The following is a 23,003-nucleotide window of genomic DNA, read 5'->3' as shown; positions in this document are numbered from 1 at the left end:
TTACATTATTTCAGAGAAACTGTTTATGTATGTGCATAAAAATCTATAATCACATCACAAAAATAATAAGAGAGGTATCGTCAAATAGGAATTTCTCATCTAAATTGAAAATATACCTTAGTAAAAACTGCTTATATTCATTAGATGAATATTTTCATCTAAAAACTTGACTATATACTATATAATACTGCTACTACTAATCTTTTGTTAAATTTATATTATTGTAACTAATGATTTAGAAATGTATTTTATAAAATATGCACGTCATAAATGTGGCAAACATGTACTCAATAATATTTATGTAACATCAATCTGACATGTTTATGCAAATAAAAACTTTGACTTTTGACTTTGAGCAGTCACCTGGTGCGGCAGCGTGGTGGGCGTCCGATGGTTGGCGGTGGCCTGATGCTGGCCAGGCGGCGCGGGGGTGGAGGCTCGCGAGGTGTCACTGGGCTCCGGTGAGCTGCACTCGGAGCGCGAGGAGGCCGATCCCGACGGCCGGCGCCGCTCCAATCCGCCCGGCGTGCTCGGAGTGCTCTCGCCGCCGCGCTCGCCATACCAGCGGTGCAGGGGAGTACTTCTGTTACATACGTACATGCTATATCGAAGTATTCACGTGTCAGCAATTGGACACAAAATAATATCTAAAGGTTATTATGATAGCCATGTTATCAATCTGTTGGATTTTAAAACAACAAACATGCAACATGCGACGTCAATATATATATATATACACCACATATAGTAATCTAGTTAGTAATCAAACGCTATGCGTTGATTTTAAGCGAGCTAAGTTCATTGGCGGTGTGCTAAAGAGGTCGGAAAAAAGTTTTTTAGCATTTTATAAACGTTCGAATACCTAATATATAATAATATCATAAACTTCCTACATGTTTTGACAATCTTCTGAATTCTGAAGAGACTAGAGAGGTGGACAACTGAGGGTGCAAGGCACGGGCTATATGGTGGGTGTATTAACACTGCCGAGCTCTCAATATTTTGCATAGTGTTTAAAGATGTGTGTATTCTGACATTATAATACACTATTTTTTTATAGACTCATTCGAAACAGTTTGGTTGTCAACCACAAAAAATGTCAAAACAACAAATATGCCAATCTTGCTTCCATTTTTCAAACTGTAATCTGTACATCAAAATTCCTAACTGGGAAAGTTTGAAACAATGATATGTTACTCTTACTGACAGTACGTAAACGTCTACGAACGCAACAAAAAATAGATCCACTTATTTTGACGGACAGAAGAACAAAGGATAGCTGGAATAAAAGAATTCATTTAAAAATTTCTGTTTTATGCCGTTGGCTTTGTAAAGTCATTTGTGTAATGAATACAAATAGTGACTCAACTCGGCCACTAAACAGAGAAACGCGTTCAATGCGGTCATACCGATTCGTGCCATTTTATATATTATACGAGCTGACCCGACAGACGCTGTTCTGTAAATAATAAAAAAATACTATTTAATGGGAATTTACCATTAATATTTCAAAACATTAAGAATTATTTCGCAAAAAATGCTCCCTGTTTTTATAATGAAATTGTAGAACTGTCAAACCGTGCGTCAATAAATTCTTTCACAGAAAATATGTCCATACAAAACAAATATTGGAAATAAAATAATTATAGGTCCCAAATCAGAAATATAAACTATCCTATCTCTCAAATAGTCATCCCCACTTAAATCCGTTCATTAGTTTAGGAGTCCATCGCGGACAAACAACGTGTCACGTAATTTATATATATTTAGATTATTATATTTGTGTATTTAGGTGTGTCACGTACATGAAATCATACGTACGCTTTTGATTGTTATCATGCCACAACACGAGTTTGTCTACTTATTGAAAGTAACGGTATAAAAATCGCATTTTTTTGTGATAGCCCTAGTATATATTTACCGGCACTTGAAACGCATTCACCGTTTTTTCAGGGCTTATGCATCGTATACGAGGGTCAACCTGAAAGTTCTGAGAAAATCAAAAATAGTTGATCTAACAATTTATTAAATTTAAAATCATATCTTTCAAAATAATGTCCATTTACATCATCAATACATCGCTTCATCCGATGCAGTGGAAAGACTTTTTGCCCACTACACACTGTCCTTAGAGATCTCTTCGACAAAGAAAGTCATAAAAATCATTGCACGTAACTTTTCTCGCATTAAATTCATGCTAACGTGAGATACATAATTATCAATTTTCTGTGAAATCAACAAATGCCTAATGAATAAAATACACACTGAATATAATTATCAAAGCAAAGAGAACCATTTTCGAAAAATAATCTAATATATAAAATTTTCGTGGCATGGTGTTAAGCTTTGAACTCCTCCGAAACGGCTTGACCGATTCTCATGAATTTTGAGTGCATATTGGGTAAGTATGAGAATCGGACAACATTTATTTTTCATGCCCCTAAATGTTAAGAGTGGTCCACGCGAATTTTTTTTTTTTAATTTTTTCGACATTTTTTTTTAAATTACAAAATATCTTCAAATTTTCACCCATCTACGATCAACAGTTACTTTTGTATTGCGATTTTAATATCGGCAATACAACGTTTGCTGGGTCAGCTAGTTTTTTTATAATATTGTTTACTAGTGGCCAGTTCTAAAAACTTTCAGTGTCACCCTCGTACCTCTAAGGATCTCTTTAATTTTCAGAAATAAAAGAAATCTCTAAAGTGCTAAGGTGAGTACTGAATGGTGAAGAGTCAATGATTACGACCAGTAACCAATTCAATACTTGAGATCTTCAAAAATGAATTTGTTTCCATAATGGGAAGTGAGAATATCGTGATGAAGGACAGCGTTGATTTTTCGCAAACTTTTTCAAACCCTCTGGGCATGTACGTTATTAACTATCTTGGATTTTCAAGCGTTACTTACTGTGCCGATTTTTCGAAAAAAGAAGAAGAAACACAATTTCATACCGATGCTTCTATGTTATTATATGAATTTGTCAATAATATATCATAACATCAAAAATTACTTCATAAAATATGCACCCTGCTGTCGTAATGAAATTGTTTCACAGCAGAACTGTCAAACCGTGCGTCAATAAATTCTCTCATAGAAATTATGTATGGACACATCAAAGGAAAAACAAAATCGTTGTTTTTATTTAATTTAACAGCATTTTCCTATTTATTCACCTTTTAACCCTTCTCTGGACTTCCACAAATAAATTAAGACCTAAATTTGGCAAATCGGTCCAGCCGTTCTCGAGTTTTAGCGAGACTAACGAACAGCAATTCATTTTTATATATATAGATTCAATCACTTGTCGTATGGTAACAGCAATCGCCGGGTAAACCTCACGAAAATTGTCACAGTTCATCACCGCCACGTCTGATATCTCTGAACCAAGAATACACATAGGAACGTTATAGAGCTTCATCACCAAATGATAGTTGAAGGCTCTGGCGATTTTCTTGTTGACTTTAGCTATTGAAGTAAGGACGTCTTTTTCTAATTATTTAGTTTGTGCGTATATTTGTAACTTCTTAACGCTCTAAGTGTTAATTCGTTCACGAATATTGTCTGTGGTTCCGAATTTCGTCGGTGTGTCCGAAAACAAAGGAAGAGAAGGGTCACTACTAAAACTTTGTTTAATATTTCGTTTCATTTACGAAGTTTCGTTGGAGAGAAGAAAGAGAGTAGACCCCCAGCTTCATAAAGACATAAAATAATAGAAAATTTATTGAATTAGGCGTTACTTTGCGGAAATCCATAATTATACAAATGATTAAGGTTTTCTTTAGTGTTAATTTCGCCAATATTCGTGCCAGATTTTGGCACACAGACAACACGGCATGAGGATGCCTCGTGTAGAGGCGAAACACGTGTCGAATTGTTTTAAAAACAAATATTAGCGGAATTAACACTAAAGAAGACTTAAATCATTTGTATACATAAAATAATGTTTATGATGAACTGTGCCATCGTCACCACGTAGATAACGATATCAATGATAAATCAGCCTTATATTTTTGGGATGTCGACTGTTTTGTATATCTCATAATTTATTTTATACATTTGGAAAGAGATAACTTTTTATAGTATGGCAAATTGTTTTAGACCTATTTATTAGATAATTCTTTAACATTTAGTTAGAGAATTTTTATTGGAAAGATGGAGAATTAATAGAATATAAAATAAAACAAGTACAAACATATATATATATATAGCAACAGCAAGCAAAGACAGATTACGTAACAAAGCCGTGCCAAGGACACGCTTCTTTATAATTACCAACCTTTATGCCATCCGCCAAACCTTCTCTCGTTAGGCAATCATATAGGATAGTATCAAATGTTTTCTTTACATTTAACATCTCTATACGTACAGCGTATTCGCGTTGATAATGAATTTGAATACATAAATTAATGAATGCACCGATTGTTGATAATTTCAAACATTGTACAGTAAATATTTTCACATGCAAACCTCTCAGCAGAAGGTGGCGTGGCATATGGTGCAGTGTTTCGCTGGTACCTGCCGTATGAGGCGGGAGTGCTGTTGCCGCGACGACAGAACTCGGTAGCACTGTCATTTGTGCCTCGCCAGTTAGCGGGTGCAGCTGCAGTCGCGGCTATCGCACATGTGTTGTTCGTACTTTCTTCTCCCCTGGAAAAAAAAACAATGACATGAGGGATATATTCGACAAATATGTGTGGACTCAGATTAATTAATGAAACAATAATTCTATCAGGAGTTAAACACGTTTACGAATTTTCGACTAACAACAAATCAAACTGCCACATCGTGGCACCCTTTTTTATTTGGTAGAAGAAGAACATGAAGGAGAATTTGCGACGCGAATTAAACTTAATTGCGAAAAAGCGTTTTAATATGTTTAAATAATTGTATTTCTGGTGCATACTTTGAAGACAATAAAATAAATTTGAACGCATAACTAGCATATTGTGTATTAGTACGCCTCATAAGAGAAGCGTTGAGAAAAGTGGTCTACTCTCAACATGTCAAAAAAAGCAGTTTTCTCGAAACTGATTTTTTTTACAGGTTAATATGAGTGCACATAACTCAAGTCAAAAATCTTCTAGGTAAATAAAGTATATTTAGATAAAAATTATTCTGTTTATCATAGAAAATTATAACATTAAAAATAATCTTTTCTGGACGTCCGTGTGTATGTGGCTGGGATATTGGTCGAGGTACAATGGGACATCGATTACACTCGATACAATATTGTTGACAAACGTTATTTGATGATGGACTTTGCAATTTAGCAGTTGCAATCATGACACTGTACGTGTCACTTGGATCTCCAACTCTATTCAGAGTTTCAATTAAAAATACTACCCACTTCGACGGTAGCCGTTCAGCTGCGGCGGTACTGTCATATAATCAAATAAGCCGGGCTGCTATCTCGCTCATACACGTTGGCATGTATTGGTGCTTCGATTTCAGTCATTATATCTCTTTCTTATCTATTGAAAGTTCTATATCATCTATATGTTGTTTTAACGCATTAGTATAAAGAATTAAAGTAGGATTGCTTTGGCTAAACGTTGGCCCATTGCGATTTCATTTATTAATTGGCGCAACTAGAGTGAACAACGTTAGAGTTTAGCATTTTGAATTTTATTTTGAGTTGGCTGTTAGTACAGGAGCTACCGAGATAATCAATTATTTTACATTAATTGAAAATGGAGATAGTATTGCCTTGTAATGATTTTGAAGTGTGTAAAGGCTTTGATGAAAAATTTAAAAAAAGGAGAATGATCATCCCCGCTTAGGAGCTTTGGGCCCCCCTAAAAAAATGGGTCACTGTAATTTTAACCTTGTTTCATAGATACTTATTTGTATTTTTTATATATTCTTACATTTACCAGGTTATTTCCATTTCTTCACCCAGGTTTACAAGCAATAATATTTTTATGAATTCTCTATGATTTTATCGATGACAGGTTAGTGTGTGATTGCGATTCTGTACCTAATTACCTACAAATGCGAGCGCTGGATTTGACAGATTGCGGTATAATCTTATATATAAAATTCTCGTGTCACAATGTTAGTTACCTTACTCCTACGAAACGGCTTTACTGATTTTTACCAAATTTTATATGCATATTCAGAAGGTCTGAGAATCGGCTACTATCTACTTTACATCCCCCAAAATGTTAAGGGTAGTCCACCCCAAATTTTTTTTTTTTAATTTAATGTCATTTTTTTATTATGATTCAGCATTGAATACAAATACATACAAATTTAAATTTTCGCCCTTCTACGATCTACAACTATTTTTTTATCGCGATTTTTATATTATTCTGTTCCATCCACAAATCCGCTATAGGGTTGCCAGATGGCAATGGACCAATACTTACAATAATTGTAGTACGATAAATTGGGTAGGTCTGAGAATCGGTTGCATCTACTTTTTACACCCCATAATTTTTTTTTATTACTTTATATGGCAATACAACGTTTGCTGGGTCAGCTAGTATAAGACTATGGTTTTGCTAAAAATAATTATTTTGTTAACCCTTTATTCAAATCGATTGACAAAATAATATAAACATATTTTTAATCAGTAGTTAAAATCGCTTTTAATTAATTCCTTTATAAACTCATATTATAAAGAGGAAATATTCGTTTGTATGTTTGATTATATTAATTATTTAAGCTCTGAAATTACTGAATTGATTTTAATAATTCTTTTGCTTATAATCTTATAATCTTATAGATGCTATAAAGCTTATTATAGAAGTGTGTGAGAAGAATTTCAAGATTTAAGCCGAAAATTATTGTATTTTTAAGCAAGCCAGATGTTACCTAGTGGCGTTCCCTTGGCAGAGGGTTTGGTCGATGTCGATTCACAACCAATCCTTCGCAGTAGAGTCGGGCAAATGTGGCTCGCAATAGACCGCGCCGCCTACCACCAACTTGAGGTATCTCTGGGCTATAGACAGAGGTGCACTTTGTTTCTCATGTGTGCATTTAGCGATTGTGAGGGGCATTTTAGCTGTTGGCACTGGACGAATCAGCCGCCAAATGAAGAGTTTGAACACCGTGTGAATTTTAGTCAAATAGGCGGTATCCATGAGGATTCTCCATGTAAGCAAAGACGTCATCGAGGACTTATACTCGTATTATAATATTATATGTATAACATTACCTAAGTTACGAACCTTAGTTAATGCGTGTGAAGCCACGAGTATATTAAAAAAAAAAAATTAAAGTACAAAGTAAAACATTATTTGAAAGTTTCTAATTAATGTGCTATTTTAAGTTATTACTACTTAAGAATCGATTTAGAATCGATTTCTAGTAATCGATAAAAATCCATTCTCTACCTAAAATAGCACATTTTATATAATAATTAAATTTGGAACTGATATAGTAGTCATTTTTGGTGATTTTAAAATACTTATATTTTACTGAGCATCAAATGAATTCTTTGCTAGAAGAATTTTATCAAACAGGGGATAAGCTGATAAAAGATTTTGTGTGATCTTGTGTTCTTCAAATTTGTGTGTACGAGCATCATGTTTAATGTTTTTAACGCGAAATCTCTAACCTATTTTCACTTTGAGTACTTTCCTACACCATAAGGACAACTGTGCCCGCTACTCCGTCATCGTGGATAATGGGCATGTTGATAAAAGATTAAATGCAGCATAATATGTCTTTGTTATTCCGATTCATGACATAATTGTTCTATTTTTAATTAATTGGGTATATTGTAGATTGGATTCTGTTTGTTAGGCCGCAACAAATAATACTACTCTATATTATACAAAAATACTTTTCTGAATAAATATAAAAGGCATTTCCAAGAAAGTACATTCATAAAAAGCAACTTATACTAGCCCTGCAATGAAACGAGTTTGTCCTTGAGCTTTTTTATGGTTACTCCGTAACATTATCTCAAGGAAAACTGTACAAGTTAAGAATTTAAATTGGAAGCTTTTGGAATGAGATATATTCGAGTTATGAAAACACTTTCTACTGAGCTGTAATCTGTCAAAATTTTCACTTGGTCTCGTTCCGCCACACATAAATACTCAGTTGAAATCTTTATTTATACAAATTTTGCGTCATGTTGTTTGTCCGCGATGAATTTCAAAGTACTGAACCGATTTTAATCCAGTTTCGCACAGTGTGCTGTGTTGACCCAACTTGACAGATATAAGTCGTAGTTAGTATAATAGTTTCATTTTTATTATTTTTTTAATTCAAATTTTATTGTTGTATGAATAATTCTATGAGCAAATAGTAATTATTTGCTTAATCTTGCCGTCATCTGACCATCAGAAGCATTAATGATTTGAACAGGGGATTCAATTTAAAATAAAATAAAACAAAACAGCGCTGAAGCTTTCTTTTAGTATTGCGGTATCCCAAATGATTATAATTTTCTATTGACATTTGTTAATTCGAATTGATGTTTTTGTAATTGAATCGATTTTGGCAAGATCACATACTCTGAAAACGAATCTTCGTAAAAGAACGAAATTTAAACGAAGTTTCGGTAGTGAGTACCTAGGTACCCTACTCTATTTTGTTTTCGGATATACCGACGAAGTTCGGAACCATAAAGAATATTCGGGAACGAATGGTGAAACGACTGAATTGAACATTATTTTTATTATCTGACTAATTTAAAGAGTTTTACATTATGTCAGCGATGGGTAGTAACTAATGACAACCAAAAATATTTTTTTTTATGCCAATACGGAACGAGACGAGCAGGACGCTCAACTGATGGTAATTGATACGCCCTGCCCATTACAATGCAGTGCCTTTCAGGATTCTTGAAAAATCCAAAAACTGAGCGGCACTACAATTGCGCTCGTCACCTTGAGACATAAGATGTTAAGTCTCATTTGCCCAGTAATTACACTATGCTACCTAGGATTCTTGAAAAATCCAAAAACTGAGCGGCACTACAATTGCGCTCGTCACCTTGAGACATAAGATGTTAAGTCTCATTTGCCCAGTAATTACACTATTACAGTTATGGGTACCACTACGGCGCCCTTCAGACCGAAACACAGTAATGCTTACACATTACTGCTTCACGGCAGAAATAGGCGCCGTTGTGGTACCCATAATCTAGCCGGCATCCCGTGCAAAGGAGCCTCCCACTGGTGTATTACACACGCAATGTAAACATGTGTACTTAGTACTCAAGATTTTTTTTTAATTCTATAAAAAGTTTTCTAAAAATAGTTCACATTTCGTACCTTGAGAAGAACAAAAGCATATTAAGTGGTCTTATTTCAATTTTTTTGATTTTTACGTCATCGTAAAGAACAACACAAAGTAATTTAGCTCAATTTTTTTCAGATTTTTCTTACAAGTAGTAAGAGAGAAGTGTTAAAAAAAAATGTGTATTTTTACGTATGACAAAAATATATTGACTAAAAAAGTGGTTTTATGGATTACACAGAAAAAAATTGCTACTAGCCACGTAAATAGTTTAACACCTTTTTATGCCTAAAGAAATCTTTTCATTAATTTTAGTAATCTTTTGAAAGCTTTTTTGTGTTACAAAATTTTAAATGTTGTAGTTTAAGTAAACATTATAAAAACACTTTACCTTGTTCGAAATTATTGTTACCCACAATCTATCGCGATTACCACTGTGCTGTAAACTTAACTACATTTTTAAGCGTAATATAGATTACGGCTTTGTTCCCAAAAAATAAAAATGTTTAATTCAAGTAAGCTTGCATTCTTAAGAATTCTTGTAAGGAATCCGAGTTATGTTCGAATACGATTGGAGTGCGGGACTGGTGTCGTTGCAGATTTAATTAATCATAGCCTTTAGATATTTACCCAAATAAGAACACTTATTGATGGTTTGAAAGTATTATCAGCGGATGAAAGTGATTTAAGGTATCGAGTTAATTTTATTAATATTTTCAAAGGAGTAAGATCATTGTCAACAGATTTTTTTTTTAATATTCTATCCAAAGAAAATGCTTTCAATTTGAATAACTGACATACCTCGAAACGTAGATGAATACGAGCATCTAAATAATCTTTATTTGCTTATAGCCAAAGGAAACGTTAAATCTAGGAAAAAGAAAGCAAATACTTGTAAATGGACATCTGTTAAGTGAAAATATAACGATGACGGTGTACTAGGTCACCAGCCACTATGTTTGGCATTCGTAGACTATGGGAAAGACCGAATCTTGGGCGGTGCTTCAGTCTCTCCAGTGGTTGATTATTGATATATTGATGCGTTGAAGTGTTTGTATGCAAACGCCACCATATGAGTCCGCCTCCAGGATCAGATCTCGTCGCCTATCAGTCTGCAACGGGGAGTCAGGCAAATTGATGTCATATCGCCGAAGGTGTCTTTAAGCTTCTGGACTGGAACGAACTGGGCATCAATTCAACGGCGAATACATCGCTCACCCTCGAATCTACGGTGGTTACATGGTTTTAGCCATGATTAAGACGATATCTTAATCATGGCTTAAACTATGGAAGACTAAACCAATTTGCTCGATAGCCTCAATACACCTTCTCAAGAAGTAGATCTTGAAATGAACACGGACAAGACGAAGATCATGTCTAATATCCTGTCGCACCTACTCCCGTAACAGTGGGGAACTGTACTCTCGAAATGTTTAATGAGTACGTCTACCGTGGAGGTATAATTTCGTCCAACTGCAATTACCAACTGAGTCAACCGTTTGAATGACACATCAATTTTAAATCTTGGTTTGTCTTGTTCAACTCTCATGTTGTGGCCTCATCTACACGATCTACTTTACAGTTGATGACCATAGATAGATGACCTCGGGTGGGCAGCTTCGGGGAGCTCCATTAAATCTTCTCGTCCCAAATACCAGTGTCTCAAGACGAATGTTTTAACCAGTGTGTTGCCAATGAACGCAGACGCTAACTATGGGCCTTATGAGAAAGATCAGAGTTGTTCAGAGGGCAATGGAGAGTGTTTTGCGTTATCCAGCAGTGGACGTCTTCCACCTGAAGTGATATCATCATATCGTATCATGGTTAAAAATGAAGGTAGGAAGTATGCCAGCAGAAAAACTAAACGAACTATTGCAGCAAAAATTATGAAAGATCCATGTTCTTTTAAAATAAAATGATTTGAGAAATTACCTAATAAAGTACGACAGAAAATTTTCAACCTGTTGTGGCATTTATAGTGCCATGAAAGGTAGCGGTATTTCATTTTAAATTATAATAAATTATCAAGTAAAAGAGAATAGAAAATAGGAATGAGACGTTATTAATACGTTACGATTCGACCTTTCAAAATTAAAGTTAATACTTTATAGAGCATATTAAATCATTTTCTTGTATAGTAGTAGTATTCATGTTATATAATCGACACTACTTTTAAAATATTACAAATGTGTAAGGCTCTATACAGATTGGATGTCTGAAGCTGAACATTTCCAAGGTATACAATTAGCCGGTTAATATCAATACACACAAAGTATTCAATATTAAATTAATTATTCTTTATCTTCATTGACCAAAGAAACGTGACATGTGCCAAATATGTATAGAGTTGATAACGAAGGTAAGATTTAGTTACAGGATAAATATGACAGTCAAAATAAATCTATTGTAAGAAAAATAAAAGATCAAGAAATGTATATATCAGATCCAAACATTAAAAGAGTTGCAGTTTATGATTTACAAAACATTTTAAAGGAAAGAAAATGCCCTGTGTGTAATTTCACGGTTTTTGATATAATCTTCTTATTGGTTATTGCAAAGAGAGGTCCCGATGAAATTTCAAGTTGCTTCTAAATATTTACTTCTAACTTCTATCACTCTAAAGGCGAAGTACTTAAACGGGATAGAAATCAGCTTTCTTTCTATTCCGATAACTGTTCTTTATGATTTTTTATAATTTATGATTTTTTAATGCACATGTTTAATGGTTCACCAAAATTTTACAAATAGGCCGTGGCAATGTTATGCATTCCTCATAATTGAAACATAAAAGTATTTATACACTTGATCAGGTGTACGAAGTTATAACTAATTCTAGAGTTCATAAGAGGTTTATAAGTTTATAATGAATGAAGATGATCAATCTAACATTTACGATTTTAAATCTATATCTACAGAACACAGAAATTAGGCATATGAAGAAGAGGGCAGAAATAGCTTGCTGTTGCTTTTTAAAGAAATAAAAGCAGACTTTAGTTTATTTGGTATTTTATTAAAAAGCGTACTGGATACTTATAACCGTTGATGAAACCACGTAAGCGTAAATCGAATGGAACCTTCTGAAGTAAAGATAAAACTTGCATTAGAGTGTTACCTATCACAAAAGATCTAAATAAATAAAGATAAAGATTAAATAGTTTGTGTAAATAAAAGCCATACCGGTTTCTTACCAATGATTCTTTTTCTTTAACCGTTGAAAATTACATACTGCAAGACACATCAGGAGAGAATGACTTTTTTTGTAAACTTATTAATTTTACTAATTTTTATTTCATGACAGCAGTTCCTTCATAACTTTTTTTGAATTCTGTGAGCTCATTTCATACTAACGTTATTAATGTTTTAATGTTATATTTTCATTTTAAGTGTGATTTTATCTCATTGGTGTTTTTAAAATAGTAGATAAGTTTATGGTTTTCATTTAAATAAAAACTATTTATTTCAAAAATAATATGCTTTTTATTATTTCATTAATTAATAAAGTAATTTTTCAGTAGGAACTTATAGTTCCGCCGTAAGAAAACATTATCTAGAGAGGAAAGTTGTGCTTTTGATGCATGATGCATGCAAATGCTTTTTTGACCACATTACACATTATATTTTTCAAAGAGAACAGAGTACTTATTTTTATAATTCAATAAAAAATAAATATTATTATATAAAATTTATAACCATGACTGGCATGGATTTGGACTAGAATGGCAAATTAATGTTTTAATTCCCCGTTTTCCAATAATTCCGAAAGTTTTGCCATTTTAGTTGAAAAGAGTGCAGTTTCCCTTGAAAGCAGCATAATTTGAAATGACAATGAACAAAGCTCAAGAACAGACGCTTATAGTTGCAGGTATAACATTTAGAAAAATATTATTTTTCCCATGGGCTACATTATGTGGCGTGCTCACGAGTATAAAACCGGAAAAAACTTCATATTTTAGCAAAGAATGGGAAAAAAAACGTAGTTTAAAAAAAAATAAACCACAGCAGGGTATGTATATTCTTTTCAAAGTTAGTATATTAAACAATAAAAAAAATACACCCCAAAGTAACTATTCCACGCGGACTAAGTCGCGGGTAGCATATAGTAAAACATAAAACAATACCTAAAATGCCAAGTTGTGTGTTAAGAAATTGTAAAAACTATGGTTCAAAGATAAATAAGAGAGAAGGGATTTCAAACCATACTAAGTATATATAAAAATGTTTTTTATTTGTATACTTTTACGATTTTATTTTTAATTTACAAATAGATTTCGAATTATTAACATAGTGATTTGAAAAGAATAGAGAATATGACAGCAGCAGCTGGGGGTCTACTATCTTTCTCCGAAACGAACATTTGTATAACGAACGAAATTTAAAAGAAGTTTCGGTACTGACTGGTACGTGCTCTATTTCGTTTTGTACCACACCGACGAAGTTCGTAACCATAGAGAATATTCGTGAACGAATGAAATGTAACAATATTTTAGGAAATTAATATTATTTTTAATTAGAAGAGTTCTATTGGATAAATAATGACATCCAAAAATAATACACGCAATGTAAGACTACAATTTATTTTATTCTGTAATTTCCTACAAACTCTAATTCGGGAAGTGTAAGATATACTTATGATGAATATTTCAATGTAATTTCTGTTGCATATATTCAGGGTGTCCCAAACTTATGGGACATGAAGGGAAAGTACCTTAAATACTGAAAGAAGACTTTATGTTATTTTTAAAAGTTAGTAATTCTGCATTCAAAGATTTTCTAAAAATTACTTGCCTCGTCTGGGAATCGAACCGACTGAAATGTAAAAAAAAACAACCCTACTCTTATGATGACAATCGAAAGAATGGCCAAAAACTAATAACTGTTCTTAAGTAACATAGTATTTTAAATGAAAGTAGTCAGTTAAGTGGGATTTTTTTTGTAAATTTATTAATTAAATGCTCAAAATGTGTCTCTTGTCTTATGCAAATCGCCAATCTTTTAATGAGTCCGCTGCCTTTTGATTTTCTTATCATTTTATGGTGAATACTCGATATGATATGGCACAATTCTGTTTGTAACTCGCCCACGTTCTCGTATCATTTTTTGTATATCATATCTTTCACATATCCCCAAAAGAAGAAATCTAATGGTGTAAAGTCCGGGGATCTGGCCGGCCATCTAATCGGTCCATTTGTACCAATCCAAGTAGGAAAACATTCATTTTACGTTGTTCCTTTCTTTTAAAATACTTTGTTACTGAAGAGTTATTAGTGTTTGGCCATTCTTTCGATTGGCATTATAAAAGTAGGGGTGTTTTTGTTTTTTACATTTCAGTCGGTTCGATTCCCAGACGAGGCAAGTAATTTTTAGAAAATCTTTGAATGCAGAAGTACTAACTTTTAAAAATAACATAAAGTCTTCTTTCAGTAACATAGCCTATCTTCGATATTTAAGGTACTTTCCCTTCATGTCCCATAACTTTGGGACACCCTGTATATGCATGGCGTATACTCTATTATTTACTAGTCAACTTCAGGCACAACTCACTACAGATTGCTTACTCTTTCTGTATTTTACGTCTCTTATTATTTATCACAGTCTGAGTCGAATAATGCTTTATACCTAGAGCTAAGTATGTATGTAGTAACAATGCAACGATATTTCAACGCCACTTATATTATAGCCTTAAAGATTTGGTCGGATTTGGTACGGCCGAACCATATTCGATGGTATGTCGGATTGTCTATCGCTTGTCGCATTGCAAGTAACAATTGGCTTATGGCAGCTATAATAAGCAACGTAATTTTTACATTGTTCGTCTTCTAAAAACTCGCAAAGACGGCTTTGACAATTAATTATTGAATATTAACTCATATGGTATTAGCTTGAACCCTTTTCCTGTCCTCCATGTCGAATGTCGCAAGCGTCGGAAAATTTCTGAATACTTGCATTTATTATTTAGCAAAAAAGTAGTAATAAATAAACAAATACACATACGGCCTTACAAATAAACTTGGTATAAAGTTAAACCTGAAAATAAACCAAAAATATGCAAAATGTTTACAAATTAACTGACAATAGTATTTTACCGACTATATCGCCAATGAGTACATAAAACGGTACAGAGACTAAGCTTCATACAACCACACGAAACGGTTGCACTTCTACGATCACTTATCACATATGCCCCGGATCACAATATGTGAGTGTCCACTGGCCGCGTGTTTTTGTTGCGTAAGCGGCGAAACTGGTTATAACCGGTCGACAATCGCACAGGCAGTTGACAAGGGTTAGCGCGATACATGTATTGTTTTATGAATTGCAAGCCTCAATATTTTAACATAAAAAGTGATATTATCATATTATTAATATGAACTAATAAAATAAATAAAATATAAAAAATAAAAATTAATCATATTTTAACTATTCCAAGTACTTATAAATAGGTAAGTAAATATTTGATATTATTTATAGGTGTATGCTTCTCTTACAACAGAGGGAAAAATTATGCAAAGAAAAAAGAGCAACAGTAAAATCTAATATAATACCTACGAATAAGTAAAATAAAATCAATAGAAATATTACACAAGAAAAAAAAATAAAGCGACAAAATTATAAGTAAAACAGGGGCTCTACGGAAAGCTTATAAAGAACTTAACGTTAGGTCTGAATGGATATGAGAGCTAAAAAATAAATCATAAAATCTAGACGTCCTGAAATCATAAATGAAGCAACAGAATTTTACAAAAATCTTTACAGAATTGAAAGTAACGCTTGCTCTTGTCGATGTTTAATACCAATAAATTACAATTAGAATTTAGATAATATTAACACACAGACACCAAATATTCTTAAATCTGAAATCGAACATGTAGTAAAATCCCAAAAAAACGACGAGACCCCCGGAAGTAACAATATTACTAATGAAGTGCTAAAAACACTATCTAACCCGATCTTAGAACCTCTACAAGAATTGTTTAGTAACATCCTTAGAGAAGAAGTTACACCAGAACAATGGCCAAAGTCCATCATCATACTGCTACATAAAAAAGGAGATCGAAGTGTGACCTAAGTAATTATAGACCAATTAGTCTTATGACAAATGTATATAAAATATTTTCAAAAATAATATTGAACGGAATTACGAAAAGCTTAGCGGAAAACCAACTTCGTGAGCAAGCGGGTTTCCGGTAAAGGTTATCTACAATAGATCACATACAATCTTTAACACAACTAATAGAAAAAGTAAAAGAATATAGGAAAACATTGTATATGTGTTTTATATATTATTATGATAAAGTTTTCAATTCTCTATATTTTGAAGATATTTGGTAATCATTAGCGCGACAAGGCGTCAATACGAACTAGATAACTATATTAAAGAACATGTATTCGAAATGTTGCGACAAAATAAGATTAGAACGTGAAGGTATTGAATTTCCGATTCAAAGAGGAGCCAGGAAAGGTGACCCACTATCTACAAAATGATTTACAGCTGTATAAGAATCTGTTTTCAGGTCTCTAGATTGGGAAACGAAAGGAATAAAGGTAGATGGTGAATTACTCAACCAATTACGTTTCGCGGACGACATCTTAGTATTTACGGAAAATTCTACAGGCCTAGAGATCATGGTCAATGAACTCGCAATAGCAAGTCAAAAGGTCGGACTGTCATTGAACACAAAGAAGACCAAAGTTTTGACTAACGGAGTACCCCCAAACTTAATTGTAGCCAATGAAACAATTGAATATGTTAATACGTTTACTTAGGACAACTAGTGTCATTTGAAAATAATACAGAGAAGGAAACACACCGACGGATAACTTTAGCCTGGAAAAAGTATTGGGGGTTAAAAGAAATAATGAAAAATAATACAATAAATATAAATATTAAAAAGAGGCTGTATGAAGTAGCAGTACTACCGTGTCTAACATATGGCTGCCAGACGTAGTCATTACGGCGAGAGGACGAAAAGAAAATTTCTGTAAGTCAGCGAAAAGTGGAAAGGAGTATTCGAGGGTTAAGGCTTAAATTAGTAACGAAAACATAAGAAGAAAAACAAAAATAGTAGATGCATAGAAAAGCATAAGCCTCCTCAAATGGCACTGGGCAGGACAATGGACGAAGCGCTTAACAGAGTGGGTACCACGAGAGGAAAAAGGGAGACCACTTAAGAGATGGAGAGATATCTTCAACGACAGATGTGGATCCCATTGGATGCGTACGGCACGGGGAAAGAGTTGTTTGGAAGGATTTAGGAGTGATAACTAAGATAACTAGTTTAATAACCAATTAATCAAAAATCGTATATGTATATAGTTCAAACTAGAATAAGATGTAAAATATTGCTGTAGCAGAAAAATAAAGGCTATTTTTATTTTATTTTTTTTTATTTTATATTTGTATGATCCTTTCACCATTTTATTTTTCAAGTAACGTTTATAAAACTTCCCGATGTATCTGGTTGAGCTAAAATTTAGTACACCTGCATAATTTCAGTGGCAATGCAATACTAAAATATTATTTATAATCTAACGCTGCAGCCAGGCTTATATTTTGAATAGGGAACTCCTCAACGGTCCTCAATGCACGGTCATAAATGTTTGTATTAGGTTTATTTTTGATATTTAATCACCTTTTTACTAGGAACTGTTGGTAGTGATGATTGTCACCTTACGAGGTAACTCCTTATTAGTTAGTAGCAAGGACGCGAAAGATTTAATTTAAATTTCTCTAAAGATGCAAAGTCTCTGTACCGTTTTATTAACTCGATATATTGATATCGCTGACTACACTGTCAATGCAATGATTATTGCGAAGTTTTCCGTATTTCAGGCGGACTTGCAAATAAACGCGGGACACGTTGTACCTCCAAATAAACTACACTTAAGCAAAATGTCTACCAATAAAATAAGAATAATTTATACCTCATAAATCGTTGACATATGTGCCCAAACAATGACTATTCAGATGATAACTCTGAAAATAATAGTTTGAGTTCGTTTGCATGTATTTCCGTACGTGTTACTATTTTAACTAAAATTGAATTAAGAGTTATGAATAAAAAAGGAGAAAAAGATGATAATGCTCTTAAAGAAAGAGAAAATCCTTGTTCTTATAACGAAATAAATCGATTTTCTGTTCGTGGTGTGCTGCAGGCACCAATGATTTAGAAGTCAGGTTAGTGCGTTTATATTACATACATATTCGTATCTCCTCGATTTCGATTTCAGAATAGCTTTAGTTGGTGTGGTTTCAGTGACATTCAGCTTCGTGGTCACTTGGAAGATAAGGCTAAATTGGCTTCAAAAAAAGAAGAGAAGAGCTTACTGTGCTCAGTAAGGCAAGACATTACTTCACTTCGAACTACGCAATTATATAAGGCACAATTTTGGCCTCACATCAACTCATGTATCTTAATCTGGAGTACCTACTTAGAAGAGTTGTTCAAGTTAATACCCGTAGTAGATACCAACGGACATAACACCAAAAAGCGAAATTCCACTCCCTGCATTTCACTACATACATTTTACCTCGCACAGTCACTTTGTGAAATTGTAATGTTCCGGGTGCTGTATTTTTGAACCGAACCTTAAATGCCTAAAAAGTCTCTTAATATGACTAGGCTTAATAAGTAATAATAATGGATTTTTCTGAAAAAAATATGAGCGTCCGCTGATTAATTTAGCTGTTTCTTGTCTCTATTGAATCTATTAACTACATTTTTATTATTTACAACAGTATCGTTAAACAGAAATCCAGATCTGCATAATGTTCTGTATTATCGGTGTGTGTCTTAACAGTGTTGCTTATTTTATTTACATAGTGAGATATATTAAATCTAATTATATATATATATATATATATATATATATATATATATATATATATATACATACCAATATTTGTATTAACACATATTTATATTATACACAATTATTAATATTAATATATTGTCAATGTCTATATAAGCTTCAAATACATTGGTAATCACAAAGTTACTTTTTACTTGTAACTAAAGAGTAATGGAGCCAATAATTAACCCTTTTACGATTACATAAATTCATTTCAATTAAGATCAGCTATGATGTTTTTGAGTTAACTTAACAAAGAAAGGACATACATACAGACAGAAATAATTACTAAATGAAGAATTTGTGTCTGGCTATCATAATACTGTTTAATAATTCAATTTTTTTTAAAAAAGTTATTAGTTTCAATTCTGTTAAATTTCGTAATATAAAAATAGCATATAGTACCTTTTAGAGAATGTTTTAAACGAAAAAACTCAACGATACGTCATACGCTATTGGCAAACCTAATATCTTGGCAAAAACGGAAGATTAGTAAATACAGAGATAAACTGCGTTTGTTTGTCACGAAATATTCTTGTATTATTTATAAATTTATTCAGAATATAACTATACTTTGTATAATTTGGAATAAATTTGTAATAATTCACACTAGAAATAGACTTGTGTTAATCTAACTATGGCACCATATTTAAGGCGTGCCACATTAAGTACAACACTCCTGTTTTTCTAATTCAACTATTTTTATGAATCATTGATAATAAATATGATAATAATAAGAACATCTGTTGTTATCGTCACTATAATGCTTAAGGCCCTACCATAGGCATGATAGTCCATCATCCAACATTGATATAATATGGAAGAAATGGTTTTAGAGTTAAGCTAGCGTTGACGAGCTCAACTTAAGGATTGAACAAGACCGTCGACTACTACCCTAAATGCGTTGGTGTTCATCTTCTCCCTTGCTTTCGATAGCCCTAGAATGCGTTAAGGCGAAGAGTAAGCAGAAAACACGCAAACGTGGTGTTTTTAGACAAGTTTTATGGTGAAAGTATAGCATTTCGAGCTATGAACACTACTTAATCCTGTTACACATATCCTTAAGTCTTATTTGTAGGTTGCTAATGCTTGCTGTTGGTTATAGTTAACACTGCCGAGCCCTTTTGAACTACCACTTTTCTTTGAAGTTGAATAAGTTTTTTGGCATGGCGTGATGCAGTTTTTTGGTACTTCTCTCAGAAAAGTTATTCTTATAGCTTGTACTTTTTTGTGTAGGTTAATTTATACAGATTAGTAGTGAATAACGAGGATTGTAAGCATTTAAACTGTTTTCCACGCAAGAATTTTCAAAATATTGGCTTTGTTACATAGATGGCGAGCCGGCAGCCGTGAACTCATATCGCTCAAGGTCGCTGGCATTTAGTGTCGCCTTAAGTATACAAATAATGGCCAGCCGTTCAAACGTGACAAAGCCGTATTAAAAGCATAGGCATACCAGGAGCTTGTGTTTTATAATGGTCTCCTAGATTTTGGCTAGCAAGTAAGTAAGCCTTTAGTTGTCACCTTTTTTAGGGATCAGATGGACAATGGCTGACTTCCATATTTCTGTGACTATACTTCTTAAGTACGAGTACTACGATAACTGTAACTAATACGTGTAACTTTTTTGATATTCAAATAATTGTACTTGATACAAATACTTAAATTTAATAAATGTCCCCTATCCTAAAGTTTGGTTTCGCTTGTAAAGTCATTTATGTTTTACTTAGCTCTTTTACCACATATTATATAAACGTATATTAAAGTATTTTTTTTCCTGCACATGTTAGGTCTTAAAATATGAAATTGGCGTTTGTCGAACTGGCCACATTGATCTCAAATACATATTTCCTCTTTGGTTAAGAATTCCAAATTCAAATTTATACAGCTATTTACTCATTCATTTGCGTTTCGAAACCCGTACTTCATTTGTTTTTTCCTCTTTTGTTTTTCATCTTTGCGTCACTCAGTTTACAAAATGGAAAACTTAAAATATCGTGTTTTTTACGAGTAAGTAAGAAAACATAGTGTTTTTAGTTCCAATGTTTTCGTTCTGGAAATTTCGACCTGCAGAACCAGCCCCGTGGACAGCCGGAGACCAAAGTTGACAATGAAGAATTGAAGGCTATTGTGGAAGCTGATCAATCACAAACCACGTCCGAGTTAGCTGCAGGCTGCGGTGTTAGTGATGAAAACTGTTTTAATCCACTTGAAGCAAATCCGGAAGGTAAAAAAAGCTTGTAAGAAACGTCATGAATTGTGTGAAGCAAACCGACAAACGCGCTTAGACTTCTGCGATACATTAGACAAACCGCACAATAGTGAAGGAATTTTAAATCGAATCATTACATATGATGAAATGTGGATCATGTACGATAATCGGAAGGGCCCATTGCAATGGCTGAACCCTGGCGAGCCAGCCAAATCCCGCCTCAAGCGAAGATTGACTCAAAAAAGGTTACTTGTGAGAGTTTTGTGGACTAGTGCCGGTGTACAGCTATAGCTTTCTTAAATCTGGCCAGACGATTACGGCAGATGTCTATTGTTAACAACTGCAAACCATGATGGAAAAGCTAGCTGCTAAACAACCGAGGCTGGTCAATCGCTCTAGGCCACTGCTTCAGGACAACGCTAGATCACACACTGCCCAACAGACGGCTACCAAATTGGAGGAGCTTCAATTTTAATGTCTAATACAGAATGTTAGAGATTTTCAAAAAATATTGCTGAGCAATTTGAAACAATTTTTTAAAAACCATTTTATTACCATTAAATTATAAAGATTAGAAATTGTTTCAATTAATTTTTTTGACGGAAATATCGCGATACGTAACGAAGCGGTTTACCCAGATAAACAGATATCACTTCAAAAATGCATGGCCAGACTAGGCATATAACAAGCAGAAAGTATCGAGAGTAATACGATACAACATTGCTAAAATTACGATGCTATTTCTATAAATTTAAAAATACACAAATAATACAATTTAGGATACCAAAAATATCCCTAATATCAGGCACATTATGTATATGCACCATATGTGTTAATATTTAATCCATAATTAATAGTCCATAATGAAACGAAATAACAGAAATTACATTGAAATATTCAACATAAGTATATCTTACACTGGTAGCAAACAAAATTTTTCTCAATTATTTATTCAACAACAATTTTTTAAGTAAATTAGTGATCGGATGACTGGATAAACCTACTCTAATTCATTTATATATATATATACTAGCTGACCCGGCAAACGTTGTTTTGCCATCTAAAGTATAATTCACGCGATAGTTTTATAAGTAATAAAATATTGCCTATATTATAGCCTGTACATCATTTTGTTCTATTGTCAATAGTTTTTGCAGCGCACGCAAAAATAGGTTTTCGATTTTACACCTTGTGTTAAAAAATAGCAATTTTATTACGGATCCCTAATTTTGAAAAACATAGCCTATAAGCCTTCCTCGATAAATGGACTACCCAACACTGAAAGAATCATTCAAATCGGACCAGTAGTACCAGAGATTAGCGCGTTCAAACAAACAAACAAACACTGCAGCTTTATAATATTAGTATATATTCGTATATTTATACGTAGAGATTAAGTAGTAGTAGTTGAATGTCGAGAGACTTGCAACACTTATTTAAATTAGCACTGCTTTTTCAAGAAAACATGGTTTGCTTGGTAAACACATAAAATTTTCCTAAATTCCTGTAAAATCTAAACAAAAAATTAATATTTAATCAGGTTTTATATGAATAATTGATATTCAACCTTCACGAGTTTCGATTCTTGAATTACAAATCAGTTACGGATCAGATATGCACGAACCAGCAACTGAACTATGTTATACAGTTTCGCTTTTCTTGATCTTTAGATTTTCATATCTTAGTAAAAAAATAAACATTCGTTCAATATGTTTTCCGCGTTTCAAGAAACGATTTCGTT

General features: G+C 33.2%; 2 protein-coding genes across 2 annotated transcripts in view; one reads left to right on the top strand and one right to left on the bottom strand.

Moving 5' to 3' along the window:
* Positions 1-23,003, top strand: part of LOC126977458 (protein smoothened) — a 599,797-nt gene that overhangs the window by 411,323 nt on the left and 165,471 nt on the right. The gene's annotated exons all lie outside the window — the stretch shown is intronic.
* The window catches only part of LOC126977352 (protein split ends-like), a 100,373-nt gene that overhangs the window by 22,061 nt on the left and 55,309 nt on the right, over positions 1-23,003 (bottom strand). Inside the window, exons 2-3 of the mRNA XM_050826117.1 lie at positions 4,522-4,653; positions 364-583 (exon numbers count right to left, since the gene is read on the bottom strand). Of these exons, the coding sequence (XP_050682074.1) occupies positions 364-583; positions 4,522-4,653 (352 nt within the window). The remainder of the gene's footprint in view (positions 1-363; positions 584-4,521; positions 4,654-23,003) is intronic.

The sequence above is a fragment of the Leptidea sinapis genome, chromosome 45 (assembly GCF_905404315.1).
Source record: "Leptidea sinapis chromosome 45, ilLepSina1.1, whole genome shotgun sequence".
NCBI lineage: Eukaryota > Metazoa > Arthropoda > Insecta > Lepidoptera > Pieridae > Leptidea > Leptidea sinapis.
The sequence above is the reverse complement of the archived record's forward strand: the minus strand, read 5'-3'. Positions and strand labels throughout refer to the sequence as shown.